This window comes from Ciconia boyciana, chromosome 6 (assembly GCF_034638445.1).
Source record: "Ciconia boyciana chromosome 6, ASM3463844v1, whole genome shotgun sequence".
NCBI classification, from domain to species: Eukaryota; Metazoa; Chordata; class Aves; order Ciconiiformes; family Ciconiidae; genus Ciconia; species Ciconia boyciana.
Window position 1 is genome coordinate 59,578,463 of NC_132939.1, and position 20,687 is coordinate 59,599,149.

At 37.5% G+C, this 20,687-nt stretch overlaps 1 protein-coding gene across 2 annotated transcripts in view; it reads left to right on the plus strand.

Moving 5' to 3' along the window:
- Positions 1-20,313, plus strand: part of TECPR2 (tectonin beta-propeller repeat containing 2) — a 45,287-nt gene extending 24,974 nt beyond the window's left edge. For both annotated transcript variants that reach the window (XM_072864093.1, XM_072864094.1), the window contains exons 17-20: positions 3,089-3,237; positions 16,322-16,463; positions 17,683-17,832; positions 18,099-20,313. In XM_072864093.1, the coding sequence (XP_072720194.1) occupies positions 3,089-3,237; positions 16,322-16,463; positions 17,683-17,832; positions 18,099-18,256 (599 nt within the window). In that variant the 3' untranslated portion in view covers positions 18,257-20,313. The remainder of the gene's footprint in view (positions 1-3,088; positions 3,238-16,321; positions 16,464-17,682; positions 17,833-18,098) is intronic.
- Positions 20,314-20,687: the final 374 nt, after the last annotated feature.

Here is a 20,687-nt window from a genome sequence, read left to right on the forward strand (position 1 = left end):
TGCCTCTGGGGTAATCAGGCCACTTGTCAGCTTCATCAGTAGTATTCCAATTAGATTTATTTCTTTAATAGTCTGACTATTAGAACATTCTTACCTTCATGCTAACCTGCATTCCTGTTTCAAGAAAAGATAAAAGAAATTGAGACTATGCATCATTCTTGCACCATTTTAAAAATAATTCAACTGTTTTGCAATTTTTCCATTTTTAACGGCAATGTTCATGACTGGTCTGAGAACAGACAAGCAATTTTAACTTCAGGGTTAAGGAAAGGCAGACACAGCTGGCAGACTTTAAGCCTTATGTACAATTTTAGTATACAATTTGTAATAACTTCATGGAAAACTTTTTAAAATGTGTCTTTTAAAATTAATTTGTTTGCCAGTTATACATCATGTTTTCCAGATCTGATGACTGGTTCCAAATCACTAATCGTACCATAGTTTAAGCACTTGCTTGGTGCCTTTTACCTTCACTGACCTACAGGATAGGTTTGTCCATGCTCTCCTTCTCAAGTTGCTTAGCAGAGTTTGAAACTTTTTCTCATGATACCATTGCTTCCAGCGGTTTGGATAATAACTGTTTAACTGAAATAATAAATAACTTCTTGCTATTGTCTGAAAATCTTGAAGCATTCATAAAGGAAATCAGTGTAATTGGTGATAGTTGACTGTAATATCTGGCTTGTGAACTTCAGCAGTTCAGGAGTTCAACCTTCAGCTGTTCCTGTTAGCTTCGCGGCACTCCTTGGTGGTATTGCAGAAATCTGGGGTCAGGAGATACTTCAGACACTCCACTTTACCTGTCACTGTGGGTTAATACTTAAGTGTGAAAATGTTTTAGGCATTTTTCCTCCAATTAAATGTGTATAGTAGATCACAGCTGACAAGATAGTGCATACCCATGGTTATAATATAAGAGCCTTTCTTTGCTCTAATGGGGCTGAAGAAATTTGAGAACTGTTGTTATTGTTCAAGTGTATGTTTGAGTTTACTCCTGAAATATTAGGACTGTAATTGGTGGGGGGGTGGAGAGAGCGGGGCAAGTTGCTGTAAAATGCAATTCAGAATTCTGTATGGAAGTGATGGGGTTGCCAGAATTAATGTTGAAATATTCATATTATGTTGGTGGTATCTTCCTCTTGCCTTTACACTATGTACTGGGAGTAGTATCTAATAAACTATTTTGATTAGGGTTCCACTATCGGTATCAAGGTTTCTAAACACAGTAGAATGACCTTTAGGTTTCAACAATAAACAATGCGTCTGAATTGTGCTAGTTTCTCTGAACAGTAGATGAATGTGGTTAGCATGACCTTCTCCTAAGATAAAAAGAGTAAGTGGGAGGAGGGAGAAACCCCAAAACATTTACATAAGGGCTGCATTTTTGAATATCAAATTGTACTGTAGATGTAAATAATACCAGCTGTGCCAAGTAGCTGATATGTGATTCCATGTTTGAGTGCTCTGATGCTTGTTTGGATCAGAACATTTCAACAGCTGAGACATCATGTGACAAAGCCATTAGTTTGAGTCATACTTTATGTTACAAGAAATAATGAGGTTTTAAGTAAGATTTTTACTTTAGAGCTGAATATCAAGCCCCTGCCTGCAAAAGAAAGGTTTTTTTTAGATGTTCTTATCCCAAGCCGTAGAAGTTTTTGTGTCTAGTTTTGTCATTTGTTTTTAATATGAAGCTGCATGATTAAAGGAAGTTTTGGGGTGAGATGAATTAATTCAAATTCCCATGATTCAGAAAGGTAAATAATTTTGGTTAATGAGAAGATCTGTTTACTATTACAGATAACTAAAAGATAAAGCTGTGTAAGTCCTGTTGTTCCCTGTTCTTTCCCCCAGCAAGCCTTCACGACGGGGAATATTGCCTGCTGCAGAAATAAATGCTTTGAACTTGCACTCTATGAGATAAAATTGCACCCCTCTCTTTAAGGAATGCTGTATGTGGTGCACTTTACAAGGATTTGTTGCCAGATTTCACATCACTGAAGAGAGAACTGTTACCAAGAATGGGATATCCCAAGCAGCACTGGCATGTTCAATCAACCAGCGAGGCCTATTTTTAGTCTTTAGTTTGGAGTCTGACCAGAGCATTCCTTCTGTAGTGTATCTGTACCGACTGGATCCCTCTTTCTGTAGAATATGTTTTCCATTACTTAGCATTGTGTTGTCCGAACACTGGGAGAAAAAAAAAAAATCAAATGTTACGTATATTACATCACATGGCTATTTTAAAATTAATGTGAAAGAATAAGAGTTCCATTTGACAGTTAACTAGCAGCTCTTTTTATTCTAAAATATCAGGTATGCTTCTCTACTATCTTTGCAAACTTATAATAGCAAGATTGACGGGTGTGATTTGGTATGCAAAAAAAACCAAAACAAAACAAAAAAAACACCCCACCTACTCCAAAATTCCAAAACATACTTATTTGGCAGCTTTGTTGTAATTGTGCTGACTTACATAGGGTTAAAATACTGCTGCACTTTTGAGATAGGTGTAATAAATATGTACACTGTTGAATATAAATCCATTTGAAAATCAGCTCCTTTATTTACAGATGTGACACTGGTATGTTAACACTGAAATGCATAATCCATATGCTCTCATATTTTTAAAGTGCTGGTAGCATTAGGAGTGTTCTTTGCTGAATGTATTAGCAGATCAACACCTTTAAAAGTCTACAAGCATGACCAGCTACAGAGAAAAGTTCACATTAGGTCATGTGAAAGTTTGTCTAGGCACTGATAACATTTGTCACAGAATGTTTTCCTGCTTGAATTCAGTTATTTTAATAGCATATTTTTAGTGTGCTTTAGAAATTGCAGTATCCTATGACTAAAACATTCATTTTTAGATAAAAAACAGAAATACCTCACATACACTACCTGTTGGTTTTATTCATTGTATCCAGTGATTTTTTTTTTTTCTCTCCCAGGTTGCATTAACTTTTAATCATTTTTATGTGACTTTGTTTAAAGCTAGTTTAAGACAATCAAGTCTAAGTAAAAGTTCTCATTATTAGCTGAATTTGAAAGGAAAATCCCAGGTTGCTAATAGTCTCTTTGTTATTAGGTGCTGTAAAGCTGATCAGCTTGACGTGTGGAAATCAGCATGTTTGGGCCTGTGACACCAGTGGTGGTATTTATTTCCGTGTAGGAACTCAACCTCTTAACCCAAGTTTGATGCTTCCTGCATGGATAATGATTGAGCCACCTATACAGGTAAAATGTTGATTACAATTCTTTGTAACCCAGTGGTTTAGCTCTATGCATTTGAAAAAGAATAATTTTAACACTCATGGAAAACAATAGAGCCAGATTTTAAAGGTGTAGCTTAAAACTTCGTCCCACATGTTTGAATTCTACAGGATTTCTCTCTATCTCTCAAAAAAACCCCCCAAAAAACAACAACAACAACAAAAAGCCCCCAGAGTCTGTATAAGGTACTCTGAATATGCTGGCTTATCACCGTAAATCATCCCAAATTCATCTAATCATCACAAACAGCTTTGCTTTTTTTTTTTTTTTTTCCCCCAGAAGTGGAAGGTTTTGTTTTCCTTTCTATCCTTAATGAAAGTTTACCCTTCTCATAACACAGCAGCTTGATAGACATGTAGTAGAATGCAGCCTTGAACCATATACTGAATACCTGCTGTATGCTAGCCTGGCTGGACTGGCAAACAGCACAAAGCAGGGGGTGTGGGAAGGCTCTGCTCAAGTGGCATGGTGCTGAAGTGCCTGCCTCCCTCTTCCTTTATCCTCACCCTTGTGAGTCTGGGATGCTTGCCAGGGTGCTGTGCGCATGCAGTACAATTGCAGCTCTTCTCCCTTGTTCCGGGAATGGGCAAACTTTATATCCTTTCTACCTGCCAGCTGGGAGGATCAGAGTGGAAAGAAGCCTCCTAAAGTACCCTGGGAGCATCTTTTCTGAATATAGAGAATGGACAAAATATGTTTCTCCAGTGTCTGGTTTCTTTTTTAATCTCTCCTTAACCTCAGTGCTTGCTTTCGTTGCTGCTCTAATACTTTGCAATTAAACTATGAAATGGGTGTAACTTCTGTGTCGTGGGTTGGGACTGCTATAGTTGAGCTGACCTCTAACTACTGATTTCATTCTTTGCTCCTTGGCACGAAATCACTTGAACTGTCTGCTGATCTAGCATAGTAGCACTGGATGTATTTGCATACTTGATTTACATTTTGTAGTGTTACAGAATTTCTCCTAAAGATTTTGAAATGTGTGGTACTTTTGAAAGGACAGATTAAGAAATAAATGTCGATCTCTGGCAGTGGAGTTGCAATAGTTTGGTTTTTACATCATTCGCTTTTGGTTCTGCTTATCTTTGCTTATAATAAGCCAATTATTATCTGCTTCTGTGAATCTCAGGGTGTAGCAGCAAAGAAGGGGAGGGAAACTGCAGATTTGCATCCCATCAGTTACCACAGCACTGGTTAGACTTGTTCTTCTGTGCTGGCAATGTGGTCAGTCAGACCTGGAGAAATGGCACCTTTGCAGAGTAGCAGAACAGACTGATAAATAAGTACCAATATCACTTGCAACAAGGGCTAGATTACACTGCTTATTCTTTGTGTGCTGCAAGTGAATCTTTCTCATGTAATCTATGAGAGAGAAATTTTTCCTGCTAACAGGGGGTAGGGCAGCAGGAAGAGGAGACTGAGGATATCAGTGATGATGTCTTCCATAAGGGTAGTATATTTAAAAAGGGGGAAAACACATTCCAGGATGTGTTCCGCTTACGCGGAGTTTGCCAAGAGACAGAAAATTAAACTTGTGTAAGTATCTTCTTACCAAAGATTTGTCTATCCAGGAAAATAGCCTGAAAAGCTGTTTCTCTACACTGATACTATTTTGTCTTTACTAAGTGCATTCTCTACTCCTCCGTTAAAGTAGATTAAACTACTCAATACAAAGGTTTTTACAAGAAATTTGGATTTGCTTTGGCTCATTATTTAGCAGTGACTTCCTTGTGTAGAAAGTCTTTAATGGGACAAGGTTGAAAATCAAATTATTTCCTATTTACTTATCAAGGAAGCTGGATGCTGTTGCCTTCCAAAATGATAACCTTCTGATACCCAGAGCAGTGTCATTCTCTTTCCTGTTATCTTGCCAACACCTGACACTGCAAATTTAATGAGTCAATATGAAAGGGCAGAAATTCAAACATTGCTTTCAGAGAAGATGAAAACTTGTGGGTTACATGCTCATTTCAAGACAATTCCGGCATGTTAAAACAAGTCATTAAAGTACTGAAGGAGCAGCCAATTAATGCTTTTACAAAGGCTTAATGCAAAATAAGAAAATATGTGAACTTTAAAATTATTTCCAAATGCTAGCTTAGTGTTTGGGTAACAAATATAACATGATGGCTGAAAAGTGGACTATTCAGTGAACAATATTTGCTTATTAGCAGCACCTTACTGTTATCTGTCCCTTAATTGACTTTGACACAGTTCATGCTGCATCACTTTATCTTCAGAACAACAGAAATATTGTAAGAAGTACTTGTGAACGATTCAGTCATTTTCTGTTTGAAGAAGGAAATTAAAATTGCCTTTCACTTGCTTTAAGTACAGGAGCATTCTCAAATAATGTAATTTAAAACCAACTATGGATATTTCATTCCCTAGTAAATGTCAGAGCCAATATGACTTGCCATATCCCAGATCTCATGACTCATGAGCAGCTCGTGAGCAGCTACAGACTCTGCTTTTATGGTGTCACTTCTCATTAAAGGAGTGCTGCAATTGCACAGCATCCATCTTTGCACAACTTCACAAAGGTATTCAGAGACAATAGTTTTGATGAGATTTTACTCATGCTAAAATCAGTGAATGTAACTTAAGTTCAGTCTTTGCTCTGTGATGCTGTGTGTTTTTTTTTTTTTTAATCTAGACTAAAACCATTGTCATTTGTTACTCTTCCCTTTGTAACTCCCTACTGCAGTATCTCTTGAGATGAAAAATAACATTTTATGTTCTCTGCCTTCCCTCTTCTTCTTTATTTTATCCAGCATTTCAGAAGTGGTTGATAACATCATTACAGTACCTTGAGCAGTAGTAGTTTATATGTAGATGTTTTCTGTGCTTCATCCATTCTGTTCTGCAGTCTCAGAAGTCAAAATAATTATGTAGTTAAGCAGCTTTTTGGAAGCTGCTCTAAGGACATTGACAAAGCTGATCAAAATTCTTTGAAATTATTTTAGTCCAGGAAATAGAAAATGTTTTTCATTCTGTTGTTAATATACAGGCTAAAACTATTATCTGCTGTAGCGTGCCTCAATATACATTAAATTTAATTTTAAAAAATTAGCAAGAAATAGAAATACTATTTATGTAGATACTATAGAGTATCTTTCTATATGTGTATGCATGTATATTTATAAAGATTTAATGCTTTTCAGATTTCTGGCCTAAAGAAATAATAATTTAAAATCAAATATAAAATTAATATAGTCAATAAGACTAATTTGGGTGATTGTGGAGTAGAAGTGGATCAAAAGTTTAAAAAAATCAAATTGCTTTAAAAGGTCCCCAGAAGGTGAACACCTGTTTGAAAAGAATTTTTTCAACATTTCAGCTTTGATTTTTGGTACCTTCTGAAAAAGATGCAGAGACAAAATCTGATCTTGAGAAATGCTCACTTTCTACAAGTACTACTTAACATAAAAACTGGCCTTAAGAACCACCTTCTCAGATTTACATTAAAGGATCTATCAGATAAGCAGAACTTTATTTAAGAGGATTAAAGGAAACAAAGATCAGGACAACAATTTGTTATGAGTCACCAATCATCTATTGCTTGTAAACCATCAGTCTTACTCTAAAAATAGATTAAACATTTTATTAATTGCCATTTACTTAATTAGAATCATAGAATCATTTAGGTTGGAAAAGACCTTTAAGATCATCGAGTCCAACCGTAAACCTAGCACTGCCAAGTCCACGCTACACCATGTCCCTAAGCACCACATCTACACGTCTTTTGAATACCTGCAGGGTACTCAAACTGAACCACTTCCCTGGGCAGCCCGTTCCAAATTGAAAAAGCAATTTTATTAAATCGAGAGGTTTATTTAAATATCTGCATGGCTTGTCCAAACTGTGGAGTAAAGGGGGTTTATTTAAGGAGATGTTTGCTATTTGGCTACTGTATAAAGCTTTCATTGATCCTTTGTAGTTCCTAGGGTCTCAGCAGAAGAGTATCACTTAACTTAGTTTGCCATAAAATGGTCTCTTGCAGTATGTGCATTTCAAGTTAGAGAAACTTTTGATTTACTACTCTTCCCATAAACACACCCTAGTAATTGTCTCTTTATACTTTAAGCTTGATATTGTAGGTAAGAGAAGGTAGTCAAAATTCTTATGATCTAGGAGGAGCTATTTTTTTCTCACACACACACACACACAAAATTAAGGCTGCTCACACTTTCACTGTCATTCAAAAATTGTTAAAACTACAAAGCAAATGGTAGTTAAAAATAACATTTGAAATTTAGGAAATTTCTCTGTAATTCTGCAAAATCAATACACACTAGATTTGATTTCAATACCTTCCTTTCTCTTAATCTACGTTCAGTTTAAGGAGGTTGGTTGTGCCTTATGGATGAGTGGTGACTTGTTAGAAATAGTTGTCACGATTTTTGTTTCCTTTCCTCTCTTTATTTAAAGTTCTGCTTACCGTACAGAACACGTAATGCAAATGTGGAGACTTTCTTCCTCTGCCATCTGCCTTACCTTTGCATTTTTCAGTAAGGTTTCTATTAAGGCCAGTTTTGTGTTAAGTGGTACTTACAGGAGGAAGCGGTGAGCACTCCTCAAGATCAGATTTTGCCATTGCATCTTTTTTGGTAGGAGCCAGAATCAAAGCTGAAATGTAGGCAGGGTTTGTTTGGAATGATCTTCAAGGATTGGATATTTGGAGGGGGAGGGATTTTTCTGTTGAAAATGCTTCATAACTTTTACTTCAGAATCATCCATGATACTTTTGAAAGTACTTGCTGTGGAAAACTCTGTTCTTTCTAATGCATAATCCACATCACTGTTCTTTTCAAGTCTGATTCTTTTCACTAGCACAGACTAGCTTGCATTACCTAGCTGTTGCACAGATACCTTTCTGAGTTGCTATGAGTTTTACTTTGGAGTACTAACACAAGATGCAGAGGAAGTATCTTTTATTAGAGCAATTCTGCTTAGGTTGGAGAGGTAATACACTCATTAAACCTTCTGGTTATCTATACACCAGACTAGCTAGTCTATTGTTCCATGTATCTTTACACATATGAGGCCTCCTGAAGACATTAATAGGGAGAGGATTTTCCTGGAGGACTGCACTTTTCCAGATGATGTAGAGAAAAACTGTTTGGCAGTAGTCAGAGTAGCTGTATCGAGGTGGGTTGCAAATAAGTATAGGAGATCAAAGCTCCTGCTGCAGTGTATTTTGTTTAGCTGATTTAGAATGCCATAATGTTTAAGTTCAAATGTGTACTATTGTTCACAGGCATACCTTTCTTAAGAAATCATAAGTTACATAAAAGATGCTTTAGATACTGGAAAAATGCAATTCCAGCATTTTTACTAAAGTTGCCCCACGCTGATTCCATTGCTCAGTTCAGTGCTTATTATCTTCCTTTTTGTTGCTAGTTAAGAAAACTGCTGTCACTGTATTTCACTATATTTTTCTGCTTTGGAATTTTAGCCTGCTGATATTTGTTCTAAGATGTCCTTTGAACATGCTATCACCATGTTCAGAAAAGCGTGCATGTAGCCTGTCACATTAGATAGCAATTATTATCAGCACCAGAAGCTTCAGATCACAAAAAGTGCACAAAATGGGATACACCCAGAAAACTGAGTACGCGATCCTTCTGTATCCTTTTGAAATATGATCTCAAGGTGGTATATTTGCTTTTCAACAAGACTAGCTTACACTGACAACAAAAATGGTGAGAAGGAGAACCTTCTGTTTTCATACTTTCACTTGTTCAGTACTAGAAACATCCTCACATCTGCACTCTTCCAGTGTGCCCATATTTTGGTTAGCTAACACAGAATTATATATTTAATTATTTTTCAGAGAAATTAAGACATATATTTAACATTCAGTTGGGTAAATAAAGTAACTACAATTATCATTGTTGAGTTTTGAGAGTTTTTCAGAATTATTCTATTTAAAAATAAAAACGTAATGGTGTAAAAATTCATGGGAAAAGGAATCGCGTCTTGATTTAGCAAGCAGCGTCTGCCTTGGTTTCAGTGGAACTGTTCGTGTGCTTGCAGGTAGTGATAGCCTGAGGTATTTAATAAATAGGAGTCCTTGGAAAGTGATTTTGAGAGACAGTCATAAAAAATTACTTGTGCTAGTATAAACTAAGAGTTTGGGGGATTTTTTGTTTTGTTTCATTTTCATTAAAGCTACATCTGTATTTTCTGAATTCTCGTTAGAGCAGGTTTTATTGTTGGTTTTTCGTGTGACTGAACTTCAGCTTGCTTGATTTTAAAAGCTGTGAGGGGCTGGATCCAGCTGACAGGTTTGTAATTGGGGGCTTAGCTTTTGTGAAGTAAATTGGGGCAGCAAAGGTGGGTGCTAAGCTCAGAGTGTGTGGTCAGTGAAGAGAACTTCAGTCAGCCAACAAGTCTGCATGGAGTAAGGAGACACCCTGGGGTAACTGGTGGGCACATCAGACCCTTTGACTTTGAATTGGGAGCTTGGAGGCCCCTCCCCACGGTGTATTACTGTCCCCCTATTTTATGATGATGTTGTAAGGAGACGAGGTGCTGACGACCTCTCTTTGCAGACCCCTCTAGCGATCAGTTGCCTTCCCAGGGAGCTGGAGGGCTGGGCTGTAGTGTATCTCCTGCTCAGATGGCCCTTCCTACAGAACTGCCAAATAGTCTGGTCTGTAGGAAGACACTGTCTACTGAACCCAAGACTAATGAAGCTAAGAAGTAAGGAAGGCAGAGGAGGTTGGACTATATAGTCTAGTAAATGGATCATCTGTCTGGGAGGCAGTGACTTCATTTCTGATCCCTGACCCCTGGAGTACTATTGTTTTTATCCAGTAGTGTAACACATTGCATAGCCTTGTATTCAGGGGCCACGCTTTACCTGTGACAGTACTTAGTCCAGAGCTTTAGCACTGGATGAGTACTACTAGATGAGTAGTAATTGTTGTATCCTGAATGCATTTCCAGTTTCCTGTGGCTTACAGGATGTATTTTGTATCCTGACAGATAGTAACTTTTCAGAACTGGTCAACATTTGTTGAATTTATTTTTTTTAAACCTCCCTGAGTTTGTGGGGCTTTCTTTTACAGGTGCTTTGTTCCCCCCGTTATGTAAATGAATTGTAACACATAAAGGTTACATGCATTTGTTCATAAAGCAGTGCTGTAATGGGAATTTCTGACGCTGTCAAAGGTGTGTGGCGTTTTCATCACAAACATGTTAAATAACATGGACAAACATTAAAAAGCAAAATGGCAGAAAAAGCAACAGTTTAATAACTGTTTAAAATTGTCAGAGCAAAGCAGAGCTGAGGCTGAATTTAAAAATGTATGGGTGTTCTTACCTTACAAAAATGCTTTACTTTCCTTGGTAAGGTATTTAAGTTTCCAAAACTAGAGAGGTGCACTTTACTGGCATAGCCTGCATGAGAGGGTGTTTTACTGATGCTCGTTAAAGGTGTGTTTTTAAAAAACAAAACAAAAAACCGCCTTGGTTACTCAGAGGTTATACAAGGTTTTTATTCCCTCGTACTGAATTATGTTCTGTTTCATGGGAAGTTGTTGCATGTAATGTTTACTTAACATACATTTCTTAGTATGAACGACATAAAAACTTAGTCATTCTTGTCCTAATAGTTAAGTTTTTCAGTATGTTATTAAAAATACCTGTAGTGGTAATTACAGACAGCTTATCATCTCCTACACTATAGTTTATAATCTTAGGTATAAGACAGTGTGACCAGAAGACAGTTGGGCAAACCTGAGTAGGTCTGTAGTTTGTATGGTCTGTAAAGTAATTGCATTAAATTTTTATTTTATTTTTTTTAATTGCTTGTAAGGAACAGTTGTACTAAATACTTTGAATGCATTTTATGGTTCTGTTGAGCTTTATCATGTTGAATGGTTGCACTGGTTTGCTATCACCTTTTCTAGGATTTGATGCCACATGTTGTCTTTCCCATGTTCCTGCGAGAAAAACCCTCGGAATAAAAAATTCCGAGTTGACAAAGGAGAGGTCAAGGAATTGACTCCTTGGCTTTGCCTTTTCTTCCTGATTGTGCTAGCCGTAGACTGGAGATAACCAGCTAAGGCCCTCGTCTGTTTATTCACTAAAGGCAGAAAGTGGGGGAAAGGGTCATGTTGTTGTTCTAAGGCTTCTGAGGAAAATAGTGCCCCAGTTTTTCAGTCAATAAATAATAATCTTTCTCTGACAATTCAATGGCAGCATTACTGAAGAACATGTGGCTTCTAGGAAGACTAAATATAGATTCATCTTTCCTGCTTGTATATTGCCTTCAACTTCTCTGCAGAGGAAAAAGGGGCACTTAATTTAGCAAGATGTTCTCTTCAAAAGTCTGAATACAAAACATTCTGGTCAATACTGCTCTTATGTTGCTCGTGCTTTCTTGGTATCTCTAATGCTGAAAGTGCTTTACAACCTTCATTCAAGTGGAGCTCAGAAAATAATATGCAAATAGTTAGGCCTCTGTTAGGGGAGGGTCTCTCTAAGTTGCATTCTTTGTTTGTTGTACTAGTTAATAGGGTCTGCATGTCTGTTAGCCAGGAAAATAGTCAGATTAGTCTGGCATACAGATAATGCTCAACAGTGTGAGAGGTATCTCTGATCTGACCTTCTTCCAGCCTGGCCTGGACCAGCTGATGGTGCTTCTGATTTTTCTTTTGAAGGTGAGGAGAACATTTGTGCTGCTTGTAGCCACCAACCTGTTATAAAAAAGCATTGGGCTTGGACAGACTGAGAATGTTATGTTTAGTCTTCCTTGTCCTAGATATTTGCGGCAGAACAGAGATAGCAGAGGTCTGCTGATACGTGGACTCCGTGCTCCTGAAAAGTGACGTGGGAAATGTTCTGATGCCTTTTTTGTGTGCGTGTGTGTGTTTGTCCTTTCCTCCTTGACAAGGAAGTTGAACCATTGTGTTTTGGGTTCAGCCATGACTGAAGTAGTTACAGTAAGACAAAACTTTTGACTAGTAGGTTGGGGGGGGTGGGGAACTGCATTAGTTTTTACTTTGGATTTTGTTTGACACTATTGTTTAAAGGAAGTTCTTACACTGAAGCTTATTTCTCCGTGGTTTGCAGAAAGAAAGGAAAGGACTTGCACAGAATTGTAAAGCTGTTAAATATGTTTACCACAGACACTATTTCTTGATATCATTTAACAATTTGTCGGTTAAGTACTTTCTCCAAGTTTACTTCATTTTATCAGCACTGTTTTCTCATCAGACACATGGGTGCTAGCAAACTGTTTTTCATTGTTTTTATTTGTAGCAGACAATAAAGGTATTCTTAGTTCTTAGTATGTAGTTTTAAATGTTGAAAATGTGTTGCAGTCCATGGTTGTAGTGGGAAATCCTCAAAAGACAGAGAGCAACTGGGGTTTTTGTAGCTGAGATACAAGACCAGAGGGCAAGAGGATCTGCTTTCTGTTCTTGGCTAAAACAGTCAGTGTCCTGAGATTTTTTGCATTTAGAAATTTTTGGCACCACAACTAAAAGGAAAACAATGTTCCACCATTTTTTATCAGATAACACTGAATCCATTAATGCTCCACACAAGGCGGTCTCTCACAGTGGTGAGTATTGTGGATAAACCTATAAACAGAGTTTGCTGTGTCAGCGTCTGAGGAGGAAGGCTGTGAGACTGGTGAGAGACTCTTTAAAATTCCAAACTCTTCAGTGAATTACAAATATGACTTATTTCACAGTCAAGGTATATAAGTCTCATGAATACTATTGGAAGTTAAACCAGCTGAGAAAAGGCTATGCTGAAATAATTTATTAATTTTCATGGTTATCAGTCTCGGAAATGTTATCAGCAGATTTATAAATTTGCACAGATATCTCTCTTTACTGCTATGAGAGAACTCTATTTAATCTTCAACTGCAGCTGTAGAGATTGGTTTCTTGTTATATAGATTATAAAATACTTAAAGTGTGCTTATGGTAATTAAAGCTTAGTAAAAATGAGGGATATCTGAGATGTCAGTATGATTGTTCCAAAAAATGGTACATTATGTCAAGAACATTTTAAATTAATTTTATCCACCCTACTGTGGTAGCCATGAGAACACCTTTTTGTTGTAGATGGCTGCTTTCTGGGTTAAAAAAAAAAAAAACAAAAAAACAACCAAACCCCAAAACCCACCCAGAGGTAAAACCAGAAGTAAAATCTCTGCAACAGGCTCTAAGAACTGCTTGTACTTGTTTCCCAACGTCTTGTCAATGCTTTATGCCAAAAGCTGCTGTATATAATCGTATCGGTAGTTGTCCTGTCAGTTGTGTCCTTTACTGTCTGTTTCACAGCAGAAAGCAGCAGTGGGGGTGTTCTGTTAAGAGCATTGGATGCTGCTGTCAGTGTATTGCCTGGATCCTTTATTACGAGAGTGAGTAGGAGGATTGTTTTATTGATGTGAGTTTATCAGAAAGAGCTAAGTAGCCTGAAAAAGGAAGAGAAACCAGAAGTGAAATACCCAGAGAGGTAGGGAAACTTGAGGAGGAAACAGGAGCTCACTTAGAAAAACAAAGAATGAGAAGAATTTTTGGCCAAGCTTATAGAGATGTTACTTTGAACTTGATAATTTCCATTTGTTTCTTAGATATATTGGTGCTGCAGAGTAGGGTAGAGTTAGTTGCTTTGATTATACTTGAACCTTGCAGTGATATTGGAAGCAATCTAGCTGAGCATCATGCAGCTCCTTTCATGCTACCCCTTTAGGGTGTTTTGTCTGCCTTTCTTAGCTTCCGCTACCTATAAATCTGTAGTGATGCACAGGCTTAGGTAGTAGCTGTAAGCACTCAGTAAGTCTTTCTAGGTGGAAATAGTTCTCCAGTTCTTTCTCAGGGAATTCTTTTCTAGACAAATGACAGAGGAAGAGAGGAATGGGATCCTGACATGGAAGAGTGGAGAGCAAGGTGCACAAATCCCAGCAGTTCAGGAACAAGGGTCACGCTAAGCTGTTTGGCACAGTTTGTGAAGGACTGTAGTTGGAACATGAAGTGGAACTACAGTTCCACTGTAGTGGAACATGTAGTTGGAACATGTAGTGGAAGACTGGCAATTCATGGTGTGAAGGAGATGGGGGAAGACTAGCAGAAACTCCTAAATCTGAGGAAGAGGTGACTGTGGTAGAAGAACATTGTGGAGAGAAGGAGATAAGTGGATTTAAAAAAAAAAAGAAAGAAAGAAAAAAGGCAAAGATCTCCCGTTATGTGCAGTAATTCAGTCTGCACAAGCTATTAATTGCACAGCTCCCTTACTTGAAAACATGGGACTACAAGAGTGGAAATATGGAGAGGGATGTGATGAAGCTGGAAGCAGCACCGTAGTGAGGCATACCCATGACAGTGGTGTGGGGAGGTGAACAGCGTAAAGTAGGAAGGAGTCAGAGCCGAAGTAGCTGTAGAAAGAAGCAAATAAAAATGGAGGGGAGAAACAGGAACAGAGCCAGGAGTGAGGATAACTTCTAGGGAAGAGGCAGCAAGATCAGAGGAGAGAGTGGTATGGGGTTTTGGGATGTTTTGTTTTTGTTGTGGTTTAGGGTTTTTTTTGGTGGGTTGGTTTTGGATTTGTTTTTTTGGGGGGGCTTTTTGGTTTTTTTGGGTTGTGGGTTTTGGGGTTTTTTTGCGATACAGTAGTTTAGTTTATTTGTAATATGGCAGAATACCAATTTGAAAGTAGCTAGGCAGTTATATATTCTATGTAGTCAACAGTCTTCAAGACAATTATTGTCTTACTGTAAGTGTTCAAACTGCAGCCATTGTGAATTTACTCTTCAAGCTTCCAACGGAGGGCAAGTACCTAATGAGAGCACAAACATGAGAAGATAGTCTGTCAAAGGCCTTGCAGCCTGACTAGACAGGATTGATTTGGTGATGCAAGTCGAACTTGGTTATAGCTGGGTCAGACACATGTTAGCACCAGAATTTTAAAAGCAAAACCAAAGCAGGTAACTGTTACATACACAGAAGGGCCGTGTGGGGCTTATGCAGGGCCGTTGTGTGCTTATATGCACATGCAGATTATGCTTCTGTATTCCTAGTCTTATACATGCAAAGAGCTGCTTGCTCTTGTATTTATCGTACTGGAAATTCAGCTTAGGCCTATGAGGCTAAAGCAAGAAATGCAGTGCTTCTTTGTGAGGTGATGACATATTTCAGGGCCTCTTACTGTCTTCAGTGCCTTTATTAGGCTGATGTGGAGAAAAACTTTTTTTCTTATCTACGTTTTATTTAAAGTACATGTTTTGCAGGATATTTACATCCACTAAACCTGTTGGCTGATATATTTTGCTACAAAATCACCATCTTCTGATGTCCGTAAAATGTTGTGGTCAGTAACACGGATTTTGAACAGTAGTTAAGGCAAATCTCCATAGAAGCAGATAGAGTAAGGACTTGCCTGGGAGCAGAATGGGAAGTGTGTTTCACTTGGGTTTGCCAACAGACAGTGTTGTGAATACTCTCCTGCAGGTGTGGCTGCTCCCGCACTGCAATGGTCTGCAATGAGTTCCACGGTTGTATTCCTGTGGAATGGAGTACAGGAAAGAAGGCAGATCACCATTTCGTTGCAAAGAGGAGACATTCAGACTGTAAAAATGTACTGCTTGTATATGTTTAGAAATAAGGTGCAGATTTAGTTATGTTAGGAAAACTTTCAGGAAGGCAAGAGGAAAATACTGCTCTTTGTGCATTTCAGTGGAAGAGTTCCCTCTTCAACTTGCAATTGAAACTGTACCTGATTGGGATAACAGTGGTTAAGCAAATACTAATATTATTAGACTTGGATGCTGAACATTAAATATGAATATCTTTATCAGTAACTTTGGGTGATATTAATTCATGTTCCTTTTCCATTTAAGAAGGGATTGACTTTTTTAAAAATTGGTGATTTTGTACAGTGACATAAAATGTTAGTTAAATTTCTTCGTGTCTTTAGTATCTGTTAAATATTTTACTACTCTTGTGTACTTCTGTGAAGAACAAGTGATACAATAGTACAAAGATACAGTAGTACAAAGTTTAAATACTGTGCTTAATTTTTATAGCCAGTAGGAATCAACTTGGTCGGCATTCATTCAAGTCCAAATGATCAGATGTTGTGGGCAATTGATAGCAAATGGAATGTCCATGTACGAGTTGGAATTACAGATGAAATGCCTGTAGGCACTGACTGGGAACATGTACCAGGTAAAAGTTAATGCATCAGTTCCTTGTTCTTTCTGCCATTTTCTCAGTGTTGTTTTGGGATTTTTTTCCATTGCTTTTTAAATTGGAGAGCAATGTTTCAATCAAATATTTTTCTCAGCAATCAAGTGTGCTTATTTATAGGAACATAGTAAAGTATTTGATAAGGGTTATCTTTTAAAGATGACCTTGGTTTTACTTAAAAACAGTAAGTAGTTAACTGACAAGAAATCTGATTTTTTTAATGAATTTCTGTTGTGTGTTATTTCAGGCTGCTGCCACTGAATTAATAAATGGTGCGGTTCCCTTTCAGTTAGAACTAAAGCAGTATTCCTAAGCAACAGGAGACTACTGTGCTGTGGGAAGTTTTTTATTTAAATGTGATACAACATGGGTTTCCTATCTAGATGTGGCTAATAAAAACCTAATGCTATTTTGCACATCTTTCTATTAATCCTGTGTGCTGGATACATTCTAGATTAGGTAATTACATTTTTGCCTTGCCTGTAAATACAACTAAATTTTAGTTGTTTCTTTCTAAATAACTGTGTATTGATGCTGTCTGCCTTTTAAAGATTTTTCACTGCATAAATGCATGGCACTTAGTTGTGGAGTACTTGCTTTCTTGTGAAAAGGAAGAAACAAAGTCCACAATGTCTATAATGTTAACCGTTTTTAGACAGACTGAAGTTATAACTGTTGGATTATTCCCCTCATGGTAGTAAAATACGGCGGAGGCTCCAAAAGTATGTTTTGAAGATCCTCTAATTTGTTGTTGCTTGTGGCTGTGGCCACATAACAAAATGTATCCACAGTGTGATATCCTTATGGTCAATAGATGCAGTGAGTACAAAGTCTGCAATTAAGAAGCTTTTTTGTTCACCAGTGCTTCATGTGCTGCAAGTGGCCTACTTGCTGATATTCTGCTTACACAGGGCCAGAAGCTCAGATTCAAATAGCATCTACTTTGTTGACCTCCCCTAAAGTCAGTGTAAGGAAATATGTGGTCCTAAGTTGTCTTCTTGCCAATCCTTTCTTAGAAAGCCTCCTGGAAAACTAGGTATTTCTTTGTGCCTTTTATAATGGAGAGTTCTTCTCCAGTATTAATATAAGGATATATACAAACTGTTATAATCTTGCTGTCTTTTCTTAATAAACTTTTTTGCAAGCATATTTAGTATATAAGAAAGCCTGTGATTATTCCCTTTTCATGTCCGATTAGGTTTGCAGGCTTGTCAGCTGGCTATAAGTACAAGGACCGTTTGGGCACGCTGTCCAAATGGAGATGTAGCTCGTCGATATGGCATTACTGACAAGAATCCAGCAGGAGACTACTGGAAGAAGATTCCTGGAAATGTCTCGCGTTTAACAGGCAAGTTGGTTCTGCATGACAGTCCAAAACATTGTGATGCCTGCTTTGACTTCTGCCTGATGCTGCTCAAGCTGACCATATGCAGGGAGAGCAGCATACCCTAAATGCTTTGTTGACTGTGAGAGTTTCACCAAGGGTGCTTTTATCACATTAGTAAAAACCTTCTCTGGGTATAATTAGGAAAATAGTTCCAAATATTATTTATTTAATGTTTATAATTGGAACCTGCTACTTTAATTAAAAAATGGCTAATTTATGCTTTGCAGTGACCCCTCTAGATGAACTGTGGGCGATCAGTACTTCAGGATCCCTTCTCCAGCGCCTCACTAAGACCTTTAGCCATTCCCATAGTTTGCAGAAAAATAATGACACTTCTGTTCTGCTTCACCCTGATGATTTTGAAGATGAATGGGAAGTGATATGAAGTCTCTCAAGCTTGTGAAGCAGTGAAAAAACAGAAGGACAGAATTTCTGTAATGTATGTACAGAATGTTGGACCTAAAAGCCCCTCATATTGGACCTGTGATATTAGCACTTTTGTATTGAAAAACTGACCTGTTAAATAGCCCCCAAGCTGTGAGTTCTGATATTTGTTCCATTAGCTCTTGGGAGACTCTTTAGGTGTGGCATACTGCAATTGTTATACCGTACTACTGTAGAAACTCCTTTGGAAATATAATTCTTAAGTTAATCTTACTAGCAATGAAAGTGACTATTTCACAACAGCATGCAGACTAATACATGTGTACTTATTTTGAGAAGGAATTCTGTTGCATTAAATATTTCTCTACAGCAGAAACATTAAGCATTTCTCAATTTCTTCTTGTACTTGGAACTCCAAACTGATGGGACCGCTCTCTGACTATTGTACATATATTTAGAATTATTTTCCCTTGCAGCATGGAAGAAAATATGGCAAAGTATTTCTTGGTAAGATCTGAGAACATCATGATTACACAGCATTGGTGTTGAAATGAACTTAGTTTGATCCATTTCCATATAAATATCTGCAAGGCTATACTAACCTTCCATTTCTAGAAATTTGATTCATAATTTGGCTCCATTCACAAGGGAGAGGTTTGGATTATACCTAATATCAGGGGGACTTTTGCCCATTTCACACAGCCATCAGGAAGCTGACAGATTTTGGGGGTAAGTCCCACTTTGGAATAGGAAGAAGTTGCATGTTGGGTTTGTACTACAGAGCAGGAATGTACGAGGCAGCTTTCATAATTCCTGTTGTGCTGTATTTGTGCCTCCAGCCAGTGCTTTAACATTTGGGCTCAAATTGTTTTGAGTACCAAACTTAGATGTATTAAAAGGAAAAATGGTAATTGATAGAATTACCTATATATCCCATTAAAAATTGTGATATTGTGAGAAAATACTTAACAATATTCTGATTTTTAGCTATGTTAGCTAAATTTTGAAGTGTCTTATAATTAACAGATGTTGCAGCAGAGGTATGTGATGAACTGGGGAGTAACCTAAGTTAATCATTGCAGTTTATTTTTCTTTAAACTCTAAATCTTCTTTGAAAGATACCTCATCTTTTTTAAGCAATAGAAATATAGATGAGAGAACTTGAGTTCACAATGTAGGCGGAGGAGTTATTTTGTGTTTGTTCTAAGCTTATAAATCATCAGAATGTTTTAAGCAGCTGCTAATCAATGCTGTAAAAGAGCCAGCTTCAGAAAAGGCCAGGAGTTGAAAAGTGGGGATGTTTCTGTTTTGAGAACTTAATACATACAGAAAAGGATGTGTGTTCTTTTTAACCTCTGTTCTCTTTCAGAATAATTCATGTGTGTACTGCACTAAACTTGGAACAAACATGGTGCAAGGTGAGAATGTGAATTGGTGGAGAGAGAACCAAGTTATGTCACTTTTTTTTAGTAGCACTTGTGATATTGGCTGTCAGTTCTCAGTCTGATCTTTCAGTCTTGCAGGGAGGACAGATTTGTTTCCCTTTTTACAGATGATATGTTTGCTTCATTGCTATCTCATCCGTATATGGAGATTACCCCAGAGGGTTTTTTTAGCCTGTCTGGCAGTGGATTGTAATGGAATCGGCTTGTGAAGTAACCTAGTCTGTTTTATGCAAGCATAGCTTGGAGTCTTGAGGACCCCAAAGAAGCTGAAATTCAGCTTAGAAGTATCTTGTGGCAGCTCCTGAGTCAATCACTTTGGAGAAGGGACATCAGTACTTCTCTGCGCCCTGCCAAGCACCAGATGCTCAAGTACGATGGCATTATTTAATAGTGACACTTTTGTATTACATTTTTCAAAGTCATCTTAGTAATGGCTTGAGCTTGCTAGTTGTTTACTGTACAATACTGTACCTTGCTATGGTCGTTAATATTAAATTGGTGTCAAGAGCTCTGATCAGACTACTTTTTAGGGTAGTTTTAATGAAATTAGGATGGGTTTTTTACTTTTGTTTCTGTATTTAGGTTTTTGGTTTTGTTTGTGCTTTGAGACAAGTGCAATAAACTAGATTTTTAAGAAATAAATTACTGTGGTAAGACTCATCTGTTGTATGATTCATAAGAGAGTTCTCTGTGTCTGGAAATTGCCTTGATGCGGAACACAGACATGCTTACGAAGCCCCTCCCCTACTATTACCCCAGACAATAAGGTAATGACAGTGTAAGGACCTGGATATTGTAAAGTTTATTTCATCTATTTTTTCAATTGTAACAGGTGTGTCAAACCAGCAAAATGGTCATCTTCCAAGCAAAGACAAATAAACACTTCTCATATTTGAATATTAAGCTTATTGCCTCCATATTAACATGGTCTTGCTGTAGTGGAAGGAACCAAATTTCTTTCCTTACATGCTTAAACAAAAATTGCAC